The sequence below is a fragment of the Rhamphochromis longiceps genome, linkage group LG15 (genome assembly GCF_057381845.1).
Source record: "Rhamphochromis longiceps isolate RC_006_pf linkage group LG15, R_longiceps_female_GT1.1, whole genome shotgun sequence".
Taxonomy (NCBI): domain Eukaryota; kingdom Metazoa; phylum Chordata; class Actinopteri; order Cichliformes; family Cichlidae; genus Rhamphochromis; species Rhamphochromis longiceps.
In genome coordinates, this window is record NC_140571.1 from 37,969,891 (window position 1) to 37,989,559 (window position 19,669).

The following is a 19,669-nucleotide window of genomic DNA, read 5'->3' on the forward strand; positions in this document are numbered from 1 at the left end:
TCCTAATGAACGTTTGTACTGTTTTGTTTTAAATCTTCTCGTTTTGTTCAGCATGTTAAGCAGCTGATCTCATCTGGGGATGTATGTGAGGAGATAAAGAAGGAAAGGAGGGGAAAACTGTGGGAGTGGGAGAAAAATTGGAGCAGTTTAGTCTTTAAATGTGTTCAGCATTTTTATTTCTTGCTAACTGAAGCAAACAAACAAAAGAAAACACAAAAAAACACCAAAGTAGTGGTTTAGCTTTGTGTTGCTGTACTCTGTTTTCTCAGCAGGTGGGTGATCTGCAGCCCTGTTGTACAGCACATTCAGAATTTTGCATTGAAAATGTTTTTAAATACCTTTGAAATTATTCTCCATTCCTATTAGCATCTTGAAGGTTAGTTTTGTTTCATCAGAAGAATGAACAAAATAACTGGATGCTTACATTTTCATGCAATCTCATTTTGTTTTATACTATTGGATATACTGAGAAGTATCCCTACACTGAAGAACTTTGAAAAATAAAGGAAGACTGAAGCAAGTGCTGTGCATCCACAGTGAGTCCCCGGGCTTCAGGTTTTCTGTGGCTCCTATAATTAAGCTTCATTAGGAGCCCAAGTATACTTCAGGGCTCATTGACTCCCTGCCTCAGAGTGGGTTTTTGTTTTCTGAGATCTTGTGCATCTCCAATTGAGTTTCATCTAATTAAGTTTTTAGATGACAATAAAGTGTAACTCATCCTGGCCCTTGAGGATGGCAACGATGTCCATAACCTCTTAACACCTTCCTAAAAATAAAACAAGGCGCTGACTCTTTAGCAGTGAAGAATGCACATTTTGCTAGGTACAATCAGGGTAAGAGCAATATTTATCTCGGTGGCTGTTTTTTGATGGGGTTTTTTGTTAGTCACGTCCTGTTCCCAGTAAAAGTTTCATTGTGGTAAAAATCAGGTGTTCCCATGCTTGCACTTGCACCCCCTCTTTTTTGCCCTCCCATTCCCCATTCCATCACCAACACAGTATTTTAATGTCTGTCTGTCAAGTGGTGTCTAGATGAGATGTAGGCTGGAAATTGTTTTGCTGTGGAGGTGTGGGCTGTTGTGTTTCTAGTAATTGAGCACAAGGCTGTCAATACAGATCAGGAAATAAAAGGATTTGAAAGAAACACAGCAAGCGAGGCACAAAAAATATCTTCATATGTCTCCTTCCTCTTCTTTTTTTCCCTTTCATTACACCACCCTCCATTTGTTTCCTGTATTTCAAAACTTCATTTTGATGTCCATGCCATTTTTCACTCCTGCACCACTGCAGTTTTTTAATGCAACAGTTCCCCTCTCTAGTAAGCTCAATGATTCAATAGTTCTGATGACTCAATGGTTCTGTCTCGTGCCGTATTTTAGTCATTATCACGTTTTAAGGTATCTCAGGTCAGTGGTTTATGTACAACACCACAGTGGAACAGCTGGTTGTTTACTGTATATTTAAAGCCTGTTTGTCAGGTGTGGCCTTTGTCGCACAGGCCTAGAGACCTGCCGGCAACTGTCTGGCAACCACTGGTCGACAGGGAAAAGTGTGGATCCTGTAACTGGTGAGTGGCTGCTGGAGGTTGCTCGTAGTCCCTAAGGCATTGTCCTGTACTGAAAACCTCCTGACAACTACTTTGATTGCTATCATTGCGCTTACTAGATTGCATGGGAGATATGTCTGAAAACAAAGTTGTGAAAAGTGAGGAAATGCCATTGTTTGCAGACAAATTGGCATCTTTCATGGAAATTATGAGTGCTATTAACCAAAGTTTTTTGGTACAGCACCATCTTTGTGACCGATCCTCTACACAACCACTTGCTAACAGGTTGGGGTCTATACATTTTTCCATAGAAAATAAAGGTTGCTGGGAGATGGCCACCTGCAGATCTCTAGGCCTGTGTACCTGTGACCATTAAAAGCAAGTTAGGTCATTTTGTAGCTGTATTGGTAATCCTGATGGCCCTTTTTGATGCTCGTGTGTGTAAATTAACTTTGTTTGTGGTCACTGTGACATAAAATCTGCATGCCTTTTGAGTCAACAGTCAAATTGGATATAATGTACTTAAAAGGTTTGCCGACTTCTCCCCAAAAAAAGGTTTTAACAAACTTTTTTTTCCTCCAGAAGCTAAAACTTTACAACCATCTTTGCTCTTACAGATTAGATTCAATTCAGCATTGTTTGGGTGACTTCTCTCTCTCTTAGACTGTCTCTGGTTTTAGTAATTTACAGAGATGGAAGTAAGAGATTTTTATTATCTAGATAGACTAATCCCCTTTGTAAAGTTTGATTTGTTTACTCTGAATGGTTACCTCTGCTTTTGATCACTCCTCACTTACTCTTTTGAGTTTTCAGAAATCGGATGTGTAATATAATCTGTAGTCCTACGGCTGTGGGGTAGTGGGTTCTGAAAGACCTTAATAGAGATGCTTATCTAGAATTTCACCCCCCCCCCCCCCCCTTTATCACACAGAAGTCCCATCTTTACAAAAGGTATTCTCTACTCTAATGTAGAGCCTTGTCTTTTCTCTCCAGTGTTCCTGCCGGAAGGACATGGTGAAGATCTCCATGGATGTGTTTGTGCGCTGCCTGCAACCCGTGCGCTATGACCTGTGGAAGCAGGGTAAAGACACAACAGTGCTGGACCACCTGAAGCCCACAGAGCTCACCAGCCCTGAGCTGGAGAGCTGGAGGGAGCATCGCGTCGCCCAACGGGCAAACCTCCTGCGAAGGTTTGTATTATGAAATTCTTCATGTGTTCAAAAGTAAATATGAGGGTTTTACTTAGCTGTCTAACTATGACAGGGCCATGCAGAAGATGAAGCAATTCCGTCGTCTGAAGCTCGAGGAGGTGAAAGTCCTGGCAGAGGAAGGCATTGAGCTGAATGCTGTCGAGTATCAGCGTCAGGTTGAGGAGCGTGAGGCTCAGCGTAGGAAGGAGAAGGAAGCACGTCTTGCCCGAGAGGCCATGATAACTTTGGAAGCCCTGGAGCGCGAGGAGCAGCAGGCTGCTGAGGCCGCCGCTAAAGTAGTAGAGACTCCAGCTGCAGAGGGTGAGGCAGATATGAAAGCATTTCTTTCAGTTCTATCCTCAGTGATAGAATCTTCCACTTTAAAAAGTCATTACTCAGTCCACACGGTAGTTTTAACCTCATTGCCTCATACAGACATTTTTAATGAGCCAGTAGCACTTCTGACTTTATCTCCTCATCTGTTATTTTCCAGGACAAGAACAAGAAACCAAACCACAGAACTTGACAGACGACATTGAGAAAAAGAAGCAGAGAAAGCCGAAGAAGATCTCCAGTGGCCAAAATGCCATCACTGGATTCGAGGAAGCGTTTAAGCAGTTTGCTACATCTGACGACAAGAATTCAAAGAGGGACACGGCTCGTCATCTAGACACTTTGTCCCCGAGACACAGCGACATCTTAGCAGACAACAAGATGGATGTGAGTGCCACCCAGGTGAGTCCGATCTTGACTGAAAGTCAATAGATTTCTCCTTTACTCTGTCAGACAGGTTAGCTCTTTAAGCGTTTGTAATCCCCACTTGGTGGCAGTTTAATACTTTATTTGCTGTGAGCTTACATCACAATAGAGTAGACTCTGAATTGGCTAATAAAACACAAGCTAATTAAATCTAAAAAAAATCCACAAATATTTGCTGTAATAATCCACAAATGTAGGAAAAAATGTTTTTGCAGCTGTAGTCATTACTTGTTTTTCCATTTCCTTTTTATCCATTCTGAAAAACAGCAGTTTATTAAATTAATATCAAGTTTGAACATGTTCAAATTACTTTTTATTTGGAGATAAATATTTTAAGGTTAAACACATTGAACAAAAATAAGACACACACTTTTTAAAATTAATTTATTTTAGGCAACCTATCCCAAGAGGAAAATACCTACAGAAATAAAAAAGAGTCGCCGCCACCCCCTCAGCAAGCCACCCACGCGCTCCCCTCTGTCCATTGTCAAACAAGATCCAGCTAGCGACAAAGGTATGTGGATATCTGTCCTTCACTTCAGTTATTTATTGTAAATATTCTGCTATTAAAGTCTCAAACACTTGTTCAGAAACTTCTCTCGCAAGCTGCTAGTAGATCTACAATTTTATCTTCCTGGATGTCAGTTGAAACCTGTGCTGTGCTGTACTTGCTGTTTTCATGTAGACATGAATAAATTGTGGAGGGGAAAAACAGCAAATAATACAATAATATGTTTGATGTAAAGACCAGAGGGAGCCACAGAAGAAAAGAACAAAAACTGGATTTTCAGGAAACAGATTTGTTGTAGTTACTTCAGATTTGGCACAGGTGTCGTCTCTACGGCGTCGTGGTTTACACATTCTAGTGAAAGCTCCACAGTTTGATCCCGGGAGGAGGCACATATCCCCTGCGTCAGGAAAGGCATCCGGCATAAAAATCTGCCAAATCGAACACGCAGAGCTACCTGCTGTGGTGACCCACCGTGAATAAGGGAGCAGCCCAAAGTAGTTAGCACTTCAGCTTTGCGACAGATTTGTTTACTTGGACTCAGAGATGAACTAATTAGAATTTGAAGGGTGCCGCAAACCCACAAATTTAGACGGCATCATGAAATTTCACAAATATGTCAAGCATCACAAAGAGACATGGCATGATGTTTATATATATTTTTACCTAAATGGTAATTGGCCATCGTCACTATAATGGTGTAGTGTTCTACAAAAACACCTTTTTGGCCATAACACGGGAAGCAGGGAAGGAGAAATCGGAAATATTGTGATCATTTTCAGTGTTTGAATTGAAGTTGCTAGTCTTTGGAACCCATCTAATAAATTCCTAGTAGTCACTACATAAAAAGCATTATGAGTCTGGATAGACTGCACAGCCAAAGGTTCATCCAGCTCTTGTACATAAAAACGAATAAGATACTATTGTTGTTGTTTTGTTGTTTGTTTTTCTTATTGATTCGGGGGAAGAAAAACAAGCAGGTCTGAAGCTCCCCATGGAGATAATGAAATCAAGACTACTCTCTCTTCAGTGTTTTTCCTTTCATTTTCTGACTGACACTTATTGATCAGGGGATCATGACTTCCAATTACCTGCTTTCAAAGTCACTTTGAGTTGGCAGCAGGGGACCCGACTTAGGGTTTGTTCTTTAAAAGGGTGGGTGGGGTGACAAGGAGAAAAAGAAGACTTATGGTGAAGGGTGGAAGGGGAGGGGGAAAAAACACTTAAATGGGAAGCTTGTGAAAATATCTTCCTGCCTTCGGTCCAGGTCTGACAAAGTGTTTGGATCAGTAGCTTCAAGGCATCACTTTAAAATTGATTCCTGACTCTGGACAGCATATTATTGATGTCAGTGCTGTTTGTGTTCATCAGCCAATTATATCAGGAGTGGTGTTGTTATTGTGCAGGACCAGAATGTGCTGTTCCCGTCTCTTGGCGAGAGCTCCCTTATGAAAAACATTCTGGAGCTTCTCTCAAAATGCTTGACGTGCATTTTAGAGAAAAATAAAAATCATTAGCGGTAACAAATCTCTCAACACGACTGCAGTATGTGTTATCCTCCCCAGCTCCGTCTAACAAGCACACTCATGCATTTGAATTCTTTACCCACAGATATGGCCTCCCCCATGCCAATGGATAGCGACATGAAGAAGCAGGAGCACCTGTGGCAGAATCACTCACCTAACTTCCTGGCAGAGAAAGCCTTCAATGCTGCAGTAGCTGCGCTCAAACCACACTGTGCTGTCTGCTCACTCTTCTGTCCGTACACAAAGGTAGGTACACTCCAGGCACATAGGAGTGGTTCATATAACAATGGCAGGTCAGACCCATTAGAACAGACATAAATAGTGGGCAACAAACTAACATTTAACTTGTCTTTTTTCCTGATCTTTCCAACCACAGAAAGATGTCTCCACTGATAACGAAACCCTGGGCGCTTCATTTCCCCGTCATGGCAGCTTGACTCGTCCACTGGTCCCAGAGATGTGCTTCAGCGTCGGAGCAGGAAACACGGAGCCACCACCCACCAACTATCACATTGGGGAGGATGGAACCAGCCTCCTGATCTGCTGTTCATCTTGCCAAATGCAGGTTCATGCTAGTAAGTATAAAACTGAAAAGATTTTGGCTGTGTTGGTTTAACATTGGGACACGAGCTCATTTGTTGTACCCTCTGTGTGATAGAGAGCTTACTAGTACACCTGCGGACATCTGTACTAGTTGATGTTTTATTAGATGAGCAATAAAAATAAATCTGATGGCAACACACTGCCTCTGTGCTAGTAATGAAATTTAACACTGTTGTTGCAACAGAAAGCTTTCCAGCAAAGACAATTTTAATATGGCTTTTGATTAGAGCCAGTTAGCATTTGTATGCCTGCTGAGACATCGGGTATCTAATGGACACAAGAATTTGATCTTTTGACTTGATTTTCCACGTGCACATTCAATCAGTGGGTAAAACACAAATCTGAAACTGTATAATAGATGTTAATCGTTGTAAAGTAAGGATCTGTAAGTGTGGAGACTTCTTTTCCCCCCTCAATACTTTGTAGATTTCAAATTCTTTTTCCTCTCTGTGTTGTCAAAGAGCTGAATTTGATCCAGTTCATCAGCATTTAATTCATAATGCGGAGAATGTCTGTTTTATAAATTAATGCCAACACGGACCAGCAAGTTTTACACATAAACTTCAGTCTATCTAGTGCTCACAACATTTTCTCACACCTGAGACCCCTGAGAATAGTTTCAGGAAAATGGGCAGAGGCACAGAGGATGAGACTTCAATACAGCAGTGCAATAGACTGCTCAATTCCCTGTTGCCAGACTCAGTGAAGCTTTCTAGTGTAACTCTTCTCAGCTCTGGTTAAACTGGCTAAGAGGCTGACAAAGGTCATGCAAAGGTGTCTCTAAAAACCAACACACCATACACTTCCCCAGCTCATATTTACCCTGCCTTTCCACTATATAGTTGACTTTTAACGGCATGTTGCTTCTGTCGAAGCGAAGCATGAAAAGATGTTAAGATTCTGTAAGACTGAGTCATCCCAGGAATCTCTCTGTGCGTGGCTCTTCTTTTTATTGCCAAATGTAAGGACGTCTATCTAGACTGAACATTTTTAGTAAAGTTTTATGCTGTAAACGATGCAGATGAACGCATTGACTCATCAAGTGTGTCGCTAATCAGCCCTTCCTGGAAATGTATGCATAAATGGATGTTTTGTGCCACATCACAACATCGACCCTCCTCTCCTCGGTTCTTATTATCCAGTTCATTAGTTATCCAGGGACGAGTTTGACTCAGTCTGGGGAAACGGCGCAGATGTTCGTAAGAGAGCACGAAGCAGAACGAAATCCTGTCAAAACACCTTTGCTCCTCATTGTGCTGGAGTAGACATCTGCCTAAGAATCATTCACACATGTACAGGTGTTACATAAACCTGCATGCCCTTTTCTTCAGAAGCTTAAGCTGGAGATGGTGATGGGCTGAAAGTGTGAACAGAATGCTTAAAAACATGTTTGGTGAGAAGTAATTTGCAGAAATGTGTACAAAATCTGTTTAAAGAAATAGAAAAAAGGCGGTAATGTTGCCATGCGCTGTCATCACTGAATATCGATGCATTGAAATGATGAAATGGATGAGCACAGTCAGTAGCATCTCTTCTCTAACAGGTTGTTATGGCGTGAAGCCTGACTCTGTTGGTGATTCCTGGATGTGCTCTAGGTGTGCAGCGGGAGCCTGGACAGTGGTGAGTGGTGGCTGCAAATGAGCCAATCCCATCCCACCCCCACATAAAATAAAACCACTTCAGGAATAGCAGTTATTCTCCAGAACTGCAGGTTTAGTTGAAAATGTTTATTAGATCTGACTTGAATTAGAGCCTCTGAGGACACGTTGACCCTACATCTCTTCTTCTAATGATTGCTGCTAGGCAACATGACATCAATCACAAGTCCAAACCAAGCTTTGTTTAGAAAAGACTGATTTGGCTAAGGTGTGGGAGGAACGGTGTCAATGTGTTCTCCGTTTCTATACTTAATCCTCTTTTTCTCTGTTCTCGTATTATCTTTTCTTAAGGAGTGCTGTCTTTGTAACTTGAGAGGGGGAGCTTTGAAGACTACCACAGACAACCGGTTAGTGCCACGTGTTTGAGCTGATGGAAATTCACAAATTACAAAAATAACAAATAATGGTTCATCAAGCTTATACTCAGAGCAAAATAAAGATTTTCATATAAAAAAAATCTTACAGTGAATCTATATTTCCCTGTTTTGAATTTGTTCTCGCCAAACTATTCATTGCTTCACCAGGTGGGTTCATGTCATCTGTGCTATCGCCGTGGCTGAAGCTCGTTTCATTGATGCCATTGAGAGGGGGCCAGTGGACGTCAGCGCCGTCCCAGAAACCCGCAAGAATCTAGTAAGATCAGACGGTGACAAATAAGAGAGTTACATGTCTCTTTGTGTTGTTATGTAAAGTGAAACGGGCAGAGAGCTACTTTGAAATACATCCAAGATTTTTACCTAGTTTCTTTTTGGCGAAAGTTTATGCTTCTTAGTGTACATTGTGCACTGTAGCTGTTTTGCTTATACTGTTTAGGTGAATTTCAGGCTTTTTTTTTTGTTTGAATGGATAGATATTTTTTTTCCTCCTCCTCCTTCTTTTTTGGAAGCCAGGGATGATATAGGGTAAAAACAGATGTGCTGAGGGGCATGGCTGAATAATCAGCTGTCATTTCTCGCTGTGCCAAACGAACTGCATCGATCTCGTGGGTAGCTCCCCTTCTCCATTCACCCAATCCTACTTCACAGTAAGTAGCAGTGCTTGCTGGTGCATTATCACAAATCTGCAAATAATGTCACCTCTTTCCCTCCCCGTCTCTCTGAATAATCTATCAAAGGACAAGCTGGGTGACATTTGCATCTGAGTGCTGTCTAAGCACGTTTCCTCAGTCTCTTCTTAAAAGACTGTGAGCAGAGAAGCTCTGCGGTCTAATGATTTGGATGACTGCGCTGATCAAATGTGAATACGCATGCTAGGAACCAGTTTATATTGCACTGTGATCAGCAATCAGTGTTTTCCCTCCCATCTTTGAACACTGAGTTTCCAGTGATGGAGAGATTTAAAACTCATTACTTTTGTCTTCGTTATTTTGGAATTTCTCAGGTAACACTGTTCAATTCCTCAGCTGATGCATCTTTTGCATATTGTGTGTAGAGGAACTGCGATTTTTGCTCTTGTGAGAAAACCGTTTCAAGCTTAGAGCTGCAAGTCACTTAAATAAAATGTATAAGTGTCTTTAATGACCTGCAAAACTTTAAAACAGGCATCGGCAACCAGGCTGGGATTTTTTTCACACACAACTATCACAAAGGTTTGCAAAAATATGGCCTGAAAAAATTCTTTGCAATTCTTTGTGACAATGCCTTATTGATGCAAGGGGTTGGGGGAAGAATGGCAGCAGTTGCATTGGTCGCCACTCCTGTTGGCTAAGAATGGGAAACAGAGACTACACTTTGCAGTAGGTCACTGGACAGAAGATCTGAAAAATGTTGCGTTCAGAAGCGGAGACAGGGACTGCTACAGAGAGGCCAAGTACAGGTTCACTAAAGAGGTGGACATTGCTAAACATCAGCACTCTGAGAAGATGCAGCAGCAGATCTCAGAGAATGACTCGGCCTCTGTGTGGAAAGGTTTTAGGAATATCACAAACTACAAGCCTAAAACCCCCCACTCCACTGATGACTTGCTCTTAGCCAACACCCTTAACGACTTCGACTGCCGTTTTGACGAGCCATCAGGCAGCCTTCACACCTCCAACGGCCCCAACAATAGAGACACTTTGGACACTAATTCCCCCACCTCTCCCCCCTACATAGAGCCATCACCACCTTCAAACCGTTCACCTACAACACCCCCCTCCTCACCCCACACAAAAGAGGATTTCACACCACCTCCTCCCACCACAACTCTTCATATTCATGAAGCAGATGTGAGGAAGCAGTTTAAGAAACCTGAATGCTCGGAAAGCGCCCGGCCCAGACGGTGTGTCTCCTGCCACCCTCAGACACTGTGCAAACGAGCTGGCCCCAGTGTTTTCTGGCATTTTCAACTCCTCACTGCAGGCATGTCATCTGCCTGCCTGCTTCAAGTCCTCCACCATAATCCCTGTCCCCAAGAAACCTAGGATCACTGGACTAAATGACTACAGACCCGTGGCTCTGACATCTGTGGTCATGAAGTCTTTTGAGCGCCTAGTTCTCTCCCATCTCAGGACCCTCACGGCCCCCCTCCTGGACCCCCTGCAGTTTGCATATAGAGCCAACAGGTCTGTAGACGACGCCATCAACATGGCCCTACACTTCATCCTGCAGCATCTGGACTCCCCAGGAACCTACGCCAGGATCCTGTTTGTGGACTTCAGCTCTGCCTTCAACACCATCCTTCCAGACCATCTCCGAGACAAGCTTTCCCAGATGAATGTGCCTGATCCCATCTGCCGGTGGATCACTGACTTCCTGACGGACAGGAAGCAGCATGTGAGGCTGGGAAAGAATGTCTCGGACTCCCGGACCATCAGCACCGGCTCCCCTCAGGGCTGTGTTCTTTCTCCTCTGCTCTTCTCCCTGTACACCAACTGCTGCACCTCCACCCACCAGTCTGTCAAGCTAATCAAGTTTGCAGATGACACCACCGTTATTGGACTCATCTCGGAAGGGGACGAGTCTGCCTACAGGAGGGAGGTAGAACGTCTGGTGTCCTGGTGCAGCCACAACAACCTGGTGCTGAATGCCCAGAAGACAGTGGAGATTATTGTGGACTTCAGGAAGCACACAGCCCCACTCCCCCCCATCATCCTGACTGACACCCCCATCACCTCTGTGGACTCATTCCGCTTCCTGGGTACCACCATCACCCAGGACCTGAAGTGGGAGCCCACCATCACCTCCGTCATCAAGAAAGCCCAGCAGAGGATGTACTTCCTGAGGCAGCTGAAGAAATTCAACCTGCCAACACGGACGATGATGCAGTTCTACACTGCAATCATCGAGTCCATCCTCACCTCCTCCATCACCGTGTGGTACGCTGGAGCCACTATCAGGGACAAACAGAGACTGCAGCGTGTTGTGCGCTCTGCTGAGAAGGTGATTGGCTGCAGACTCCCATCTTTGCAGGACCTGTACACCTCCAGGACATTGCGGCGTGCAGCTCGGATCTCAGCTGACCCTTCTCACCCTGGACACAGTCTGTTTGACCTGCTCCCCTCAGGCAGGAGGCTCCGGTCCATTCGCACCAGAACCTCTCGCCATAAGAACAGTTTCTTCCCCTCTGCTGTTGGACACATGAACAATAACCATATGACTGTACCCGCCACTAACACATGACCCTACGCTGTGTCACTGCATCATTCCATGTTTGGCACTGATCACCACCTGCACTCATGTATATATCTTTCAACGTAGCACTCTTAATTCTTATTCTCATGTATATATCTCATGTATATCTCATGCACATATCTTTCCACGTAGCACTTTTAATTCCTATCCCTACTTTTATTTTTTTCCATGTCTATTTAAGTGCTATTTATGACACTATGTTTGCACTGAAGCACCGCAGCAATTTCCTAATGTTGTAAACCTGCTCAACATTTGGCAATAAACCCCTTTCTGATTCTGATTCTGATTCTGATCTGGTGAGTCTTGATTTGTGCTGCCAACATTCAGATGGCAGGGTCAGAATTTGGTGCAAAGATGAAAGCATGGGTCCGTCCTCCCTTGTATCAATGGATCAGGCTGGTGGTAGTGTTGTAATGTTCGTGTGGGCCCCTTAGTCCCAGCTGAGCAGTTTAAACCCCACAGTCTGCCTGAGTATTGCCCCTTTATCACCACAGTGTACCCATCTTCTGATGGCTGCTTCCAGCAGAATAAAATACTATGTGGCAAAGCTGAGATCATCTCAAACTGGTTTCTTGAACATGACGGTGACCACTGTACTCAAATGTCCTCCACAGTCACAGATCTCACTCTAGGTGAGCATTTTTTGAATGTGACAGCAGATTCACATCATGGATGTGCAGCTGACAGATCTGCAGCAACTGTGTGATGCTGTCATTTCAGCAGGGACCAAAATCTGCAAGGATTGTTTCCAGCACCTTGTTGTATAATTATAATTTGCAAGCACCAATTTGTTCTAAAACACTGTGTGCAAAGATAATTTTGCTATGACCACATCAGAAATAAATAAATACAGTTAACAATGAGTTCATATAATTTGATCCCAAAGTCAGCTCAAAGATGGTTTTTCTTTAAAATTAATCTTCTCAATATTAATCTGCAATGCACTTTACATATAAATAAATCAAGCAGCTAATGTTTCTTGAGCTGCTGAGTTTCATCCTGTCCTCTGCTCTGGTGCCTACCTGCCTGGGGAAAACCTCACCAGCTGGCAAAGTAGCTGCCTTGCACCAGTAAAAACTGAAGTTTGACTTTTTAAATGTACTTTTTTATTGATTGGCACCACATTACAGCTGCACATAAAGGAGGAGAAACAGGAAAAAAAAGATTTTTTTCCCCCTTTAAACTAGGGATTTCTTCTCTGCTGTTTGAACGATGCACGCATAAGAGCAGTCAGCACTGAGAGTTGTAAGACTTTAATTAAAATAATGGTTGTGGGTTTGCAGGGATCATGTGTTATATTAAATTGTCACAGAAAAGGCAAAGAGTTTGCAGACTGCTGGGAATTTCAGACCAGAATTAAGAGATCTGGAAGGAGAGAAGAGCAATGAGGCTAAACAAGTTATGGAAGATGCCAAAAGGGATGGAGGGAGGAAAAATGAATTGGCATAAATGAACTGAGTGTCAGAGTGACAGTTCAGTTTTAAGACACAATTGTCACCACTGTACAGACACTCAGCCCAAAAGCGTGATAACGGGAAGACTGAAAACAGCCATTCTCTTAATGAGTGAAAACCTGTAAGAACACCAAACAGAATCAAAGATCAGACAGAAGAGAGTTCATGGTTTCATTGCTGGTTTCTCCACCATCTTTATTTCATGAGAGGTCCTACAATTACTGCAATTTCATGGCGTGCCAGGTTGTTCTGGAGGACTGGAGTAGTTGTTGCAGATGAATTGTTTTAATTGTTTTAACCTTGTTGGAATTGTGAGGGTGAAATGTTAAGAGTTCACATTTAGTTTACTTTACTTCAGTTCAAACTTTTGGACAACTCTTTCCTTTGTCAGCATCAAAGGAGGCTTATATATAAATAAGCGGAGGAAGTTATAGGGGAATGGAGACGTAACAGAAGCTTTTTATTTGCTTTTGTTGCAGAAGTGTGTGTTCTGCCATGGAAAGGTTGCTAGTCAGAACCGCGGCGCCTGCATCCAGTGCACGTATGAGAACTGTGCAACGTCCTTCCACGTCACCTGTGCCCAAATCGCCGGAGTAGTCATGACACCTGCTGATTGGCCCTACGTGGTGTCTGTCACCTGCCATAAGCATAAAAAGGTCACTCCAAAGGTAAGTGCAAAACCAGGAAAATTGGTCAGTTATTAAAGCTGCAGATTTTAAAAAAGGTTTTGTAAAATTACGGTCAAAAGTCATATATTGAAATATTTTTCTGTTAATCATTCTTCAGGAATAGCTGTTTGATTTAAAAAGGAAAAAAAACCCAGTATATCTTTTTGTGTTTTTCTATAAACTGAATATAACGAGTGTTGGGCTTTGTTTTTTGCTTAAAAAATGTGTCGTGGAATTTTTTTTGTTTTGGGGGGTAAAAAGAAATCACACTGATGACGTGTAGAAGTCTCAAAAACGTTCAAAGCACACGTATCAAATATGATATTATTGGCTTTTGAGGGTTAATGAGTGTGTAAGGGCCACACTGACTAGCATGTTGCACCATGTGGCACAGTGGGTTTTAAATGCACTGTCTGTATTTCTAAAGCACTGTTGGCATTTTTATTTCTGAAAATTCTTTCTTCAAAGGGCAAAATATATATGGAGACGTTTGCTGCCCTTTATTGCATCGATATTTAATGCTAAAAAAAAATAGCATGTCTTATTTTTTGTGCTTGGTATTGAAATTGAAAAATGTTTAGAAAACAGTGTAATGATTGTGAAACTAACCCCAGGTGTGAGCGCTGTTTGGGTGTTGCACATCATTATACCCCGTTTCCGTTTCATAAATCTGACCCTAAGTGGTTTAAAGTGACACACGAGGAGAAAAAGTCATAAAGACTTTTTCTCCTCGTGTGTCACGAGGCATGGAGTGAACTTCCACAGTTACGCTGATGACACACAGCTGTACATCTCCGTGTCTCCTGATGACACCAGACCAATGGATGCCCTTTTTAACTGTATCTTGGATATAAGATCTTGGATGGCAGAAAACTTTTTACAGCTTAACCAGGACAAAACTGAAGTTTTAATTGTCACTTTTTGGAATAATGACAGAACACGCAGTGTGTTCCTGCTGAATGAAGCCACATATTTCCAATTAAACCTCCCCTTTTTCTTTCTTTTCTTAAGCCTCGACCAACACCCAAAGGCCCACAAGAGCCAACCCTTGGGCAAAGGGTGATAGGTCGCAACGCCAACTCCTGGTATTACCACTGCACCGTCATTGGCATGGCCAGACAGACGTTCTACGAGGTCAACTTCGACGACGGCTCATACTGTGACAACTTGTACCCGGAAAACATAATGGTGAGTTCTCTCGGAGTCAAGGCAGACACCTACATGCGTGCAATCGACACGGGTTAAAAATAATCTCCTTTTTAAATAGCTGAAAGAAATATCCTAGCAACTGTTACATGCTTTTGTAACTTGAGAATCTGAACAAATGAAAACGTAATGACTGAATGTAAACTCGCATAACCTTTAATGAGTCAGTGCTGTAAGTTATGAACAAACATGACTTTTAATAATGTGAAATCTGCTGAGAAACTTGATCAAATTTAACTTTAAAATCAATTGTGTGTAACCTACCAGAACAAGCTGTTTGAATTGCAGAGAAATGAAAAAGTCAACCCACATTTAATAACAGCAACCAGATGAAAATGTTAGCCTCAGACTTTATTAACTAAATTCTTGTTTGTAAAATGTAACACGAAGATGTTTTGAGCACTTTTTTTTTTTCTTTCGCTCATCCTTCCCGCTTCTTCAGAGTCATGACTGTCTGCGCAGTGGCCCTCCTAAAGTGGGAGAGCTTGTTGTGGTCGGCACACACGAAGGCAAAATCCTCAACGCTTCCTTTGTCAAACCACATATCCACAAACTCTACCAGGTAAGAGAAGCACAACACGAGCCCTCACATCTGCTAGAGTTTGGAGCGTGTGTGGCTGTAGTTTGCATCATTCATAGATAAACTTGTGATGTTGTTTCTTAATAACTGAGTGCACAAGAAAGTAAGTCGGATTTCTGAGATGCTGCTGTTCAAACACCTGCAAATTTTTTTATGGTTAGGGTACATGGCTTGGGGAAAGCATTATGTCAATGAGATGCCCTCACTAAGATATGAAAACGTGTGTGTGTGTGTGTGTGTGTGTGTGAATAAATGTATGTGTAAATGTATAAACCTTTCCAAGTCAAACCAGACCGTGAAAATCATCTCTAAATAAAGCTTTAAAGCTTGGCTGCAGCGCAAAAAAAATAGAAATCGACTGTTAGGTGAGGACTGTGAGCATGGGCATCATTTTCCATATTTTATCTGATGCTCTTCTGCAGCATGACTCAAAAGTGAGTGAACATGTGAACTTTGGGATGTTCTGTGTAATTGCTTTGCCCCACCCTCTGCTTTGGCTCTCGATTCTTGGAGATTCAGTGTGCAAGAAGCCAGGCGGCCCTTCTAGATTATGGTGGAGCGTTTTGACTCGGGCATTAAAAAATAAAAGTGGAGAGATCTCAAATTACTGCTACTTTAAGGGAAATTTATAGGGCAAAACTGCAGAGCGCTTACAAAGTGGAAAATGTGGGATCGAAGAGGATTGTTGGGACAAGAGCGAGCGCATCCTGAAATGTACTTGGACACAAACACATGGGAAAGTGAGGTTGTTTGATTCGAGCCATGATGCTGATTTTGGGAGTGCATCCATGAGAGCTCATCTGAGTGACTTGCAAATAAACAGTGTTTATGGGGAATGCATCCAGTCACTTCACTTTCGGAGTTTAAGGAACTCTTAAATGGCTGATCTAGGGTGGTTTATATTTACTACAGATGTTTGCATCAGACACATGTTTACAGGGTTATAACATCTGTTAATACACCACCACAGACATCACATCATTTATCGCCACTTTTCCAAATCCCTCTTGACAGAATCATTCAGTTTTGTATCTTTCCACGCTCTTTTCACGTCTCCATGTTAACCCGCTGGCTGCAGCACCGAGAGCCCTCTCAGAGATGAGAGTACAGCTGTGATTAGCTAAAATCACGCCTCCACTTGATCACAGAGTCGGTGCCACAACCCTGACCTTGCTGTGCCTCCCCTTCGCGCCATATAAATATATATAATTTTTTAAAAATCTACATTTACATTTAAAGTGGTTAACTGAAGCTCTTATCCAGTCAGTGAGCAGCTTTAGGGGTCAGAGTCATGGTCAAGGACATTTTGACTGAAGCACATGGTTGTTGATGGAACCATTTGTTATGCCTGAGATCCAACCGGTGACTGTCTGGGTGCAAGTTTTGAATTTTCAGTGTGCTTTATCAGTGATTTGTCCTTTTTTTACCTCCTGGTTTAGCCTCTAATAATTTGTTATATTTTATTCATTTTTTTAAAAATCTGCCTGTGTGTCCTCTGCACTTATAGGTACAAATATTGAAAGGGTGGGTTGGTTAATCCATTGTGGGTGTTATCTGTCCAGGTTGAGTTTCAGGACCAGAGTCAGTTGATGGTCAAGCACTCGGAGATCTTTCAGCTGAACCAGGAATTACCCAAAAGGGTCAGAGCTCGACTGGTGAGTGTTTTACTCAAACTTTAAAATAAAACTAAATTAGCTGTAGATGAAACAACTAGTACTTGAAAAGTGATTTCTGTGTTCCCCGTCTAAGTCTGTACCGGTCTGTTCTCAGGCGTTACCTGGAACACAGGAAGAGGTTCCCTCAGTGGACGAAGCCCGAGCAGCCAAACGGCGCCGCCTGACCGCGACTTTGCCCCCTCCAGGCCCCGCCCCTGCCAATATCCCCATGGAAACAACCAACGCAACCCCTTGCCCTCAAACTAAAGCTCCAGTAACAAAGCCAGCACCAGAAAATCACAGTATTGGTACACAGCTAACCTCACAACCTCTGTCCCAGCCCCCAATGATCCAGCAGGATGCTCCTGCCCCAGCTAGCGGTATTCAAATGGACGCTGAGACCCCAATGGACATCGGCGTTACCCTCACCGATCCTTTAACAGGGTCACCTCTCATATCGGATCCCCTCTTGAGTTCAGAGTCTGTCCCTTTTCAGTCCACCTTAAACTCTAATCCCCTGCTGTCTGCCCCGTCCCTGCCTTCCCTTCCGGCTCAGCACATGTCCGACAGCTACATGTCCGACAGCTACACGCCCAGCAGCGGCTACGTCTCCTATATGAAGACACTCCTCCATTCTCATTTTCCTCAGGAAGATGGCCCCGAACCCTTGTATTAAAACTCCACTATATTATTACTCAGCCGGTGGAGGCTGAGCCAATAGGAAGTAAGCTAATGGTGTTGGATTTTACTGAGTGCTGTATTAATGGACAACTTATATCCTCCACTGGCTCTGAGAGCTCAGAGTAGGAGCAGGAAAAGACACGGACATACGAGCACTCTTTTAATGCATGTTACTTTTCTATTTTTGAGTTAATGTGTCTGCAGTGGTGCTTTAGCCTGCTCTGAAGCAGCAGCTAAAGAGGACAAGGCTTTTTTTAACATTAACATGTTGTCTTTTCTTTTTTTGTTTTCTTATTAAATACAGATTTCCTTTTTGTTCTCAGTCAGCTGCTGTGCTTTATTTTCCTCCATAATGGGATAAGTCTCTGGGTGGCATCAACCTCCATACCTCGTTGCATTAAATCAATAACAGCACACTCCCATTTTCTTTCTACGGGAAGCTAATTATTACGAGGGCCTCTCAGCTTTGCGGCCCCCGATGGACTTTAAACTCTCACTTCTTTTTAAAAAAAAAAATAATGAAAAAAAAATCAAATAACCAGCAACAAGATATCTATTTTTCAATCCAGCCACTCATGGCTTTGAAACTGTGTGGTGGAACAAAAGTATCACACTATCCATCTGCAGGATCTTTTCACGAGGGTGTTTTCTTGTTGGATCACAAGAGGTAAATGGAGAAATGGGGTTTAAAACACAAAACACACAAAAAAAGAAGTGTATTGTAGCGGGAACTCAGTATTTAAATGTCTTAGTCAAATATTGAAAGAATTATTTGTAATAGAACAAACATGTTGAATGCAAACACTAGTAGACTTGTCTGCAGGATGCATTAAAATTTTGTGAAGATGTGTCACAGTAGTTAACAGATGTGAACTTTATGTATTGACGTCATTTGGCGGCTCCTCTTTTTACACCAAAACGTTCTCAGGGTTCCTACATGTGGGAAATAAATGATGTTTCAACATCCAAGTCTTCACGTTAAGAGCATACCCGATACACCTGCTTATTGTTATCTTTGCATTTGCTCCCGTTAAAGGTTCGTCTACTATACAGAGTGAGATCTGTTTACTGTCACACTATCGCCTTTCGGCACACCAACTAGGCAGAAGAGTTCAGTCAGTTTTAAAGAAGGAAGGTTTGAAAAAAAAGCACGTTATGTAGGAACCCTAAAATCAGGAAATATTCTACCCTTCTTGGTTTAAACTGTGTATGTATATATACAAATTAATATGGTAAAATGTTATCTGTTTTTCTATTACTGTACTGTATCTTTTCTGTGTTCATTTGCCGAACTGCATTCACGAACTTGGCCGATCTCAAATATTAATACTTTTAATTTTGGCAGGTTTATGCCAGCATATTACATGCGTTTCTACTGATAACTACGTGTTTTCTTTTGTTTGTTTTTGTTACTGTTTGTGCAACAGAGGTGCTACATATATAAAACTACTGATGAACTGACCCCCCTCCCTCCCCACTGTCACCTTGTATATATCACAGGCCTTGTATTGTGAATCATATTTGTAAATGGCACGCTTTCCTTTTTCCCTTTTTCCTGTCACACGAAACAGATGTTTCTGTATCCAAATTAACTCCATGAAGAAAATTTGAATTCCTTGGGATTAAAGTTGGTTGTGAGTCACCAGCTCTTCGTGATTTGTGCATTTGTAGAGAATTTAAAAAGTATATTGTGGGTTAGACCAACTATTAAGATTAAACTGACGAGCTGCTAACACCTTCCAGTTATCAATTGTACTGTTTAAATACTGGGGGGTCAATGTATATGCAAATATATTCACTGGTCACTTTATTAGTTACACTTGTAAATGCAAATATATAATGAGCCAGTAAGTTCAAACTGAGCATCAGAATGTGGCAGAAATGTGATTTAAGTGATTTTGAACATGGCATCTTTGGAGTATTTCAGAAACTGCTGGGCTTTTACAGATGAGGGTCAGAAAAAGAGAAAATGTCCAGTGAACGGCTGATGTCTGGGTGAAAATGACTCTGACGACAGACTATTGG

General features: G+C 42.3%; 1 protein-coding gene across 1 annotated transcript in view; it reads left to right on the forward strand.

Moving 5' to 3' along the window:
• The window catches only part of kdm4b (lysine (K)-specific demethylase 4B), a 42,969-nt gene extending 23,680 nt beyond the window's left edge, over positions 1-19,289 (forward strand). Inside the window, exons 9-22 of the mRNA XM_085381663.1 lie at positions 2,539-2,735; positions 2,809-3,056; positions 3,229-3,470; positions 3,888-4,008; positions 5,614-5,774; positions 5,905-6,103; positions 7,675-7,751; positions 8,081-8,136; positions 8,314-8,422; positions 13,334-13,522; positions 14,534-14,710; positions 15,171-15,290; positions 16,871-16,963; positions 17,079-19,289. Of these exons, the coding sequence (XP_085237789.1) occupies positions 2,539-2,735; positions 2,809-3,056; positions 3,229-3,470; positions 3,888-4,008; positions 5,614-5,774; positions 5,905-6,103; positions 7,675-7,751; positions 8,081-8,136; positions 8,314-8,422; positions 13,334-13,522; positions 14,534-14,710; positions 15,171-15,290; positions 16,871-16,963; positions 17,079-17,639 (2,550 nt within the window). The 3' untranslated portion in view covers positions 17,640-19,289. The remainder of the gene's footprint in view (positions 1-2,538; positions 2,736-2,808; positions 3,057-3,228; positions 3,471-3,887; positions 4,009-5,613; positions 5,775-5,904; positions 6,104-7,674; positions 7,752-8,080; positions 8,137-8,313; positions 8,423-13,333; positions 13,523-14,533; positions 14,711-15,170; positions 15,291-16,870; positions 16,964-17,078) is intronic.
• Positions 19,290-19,669: the final 380 nt, after the last annotated feature.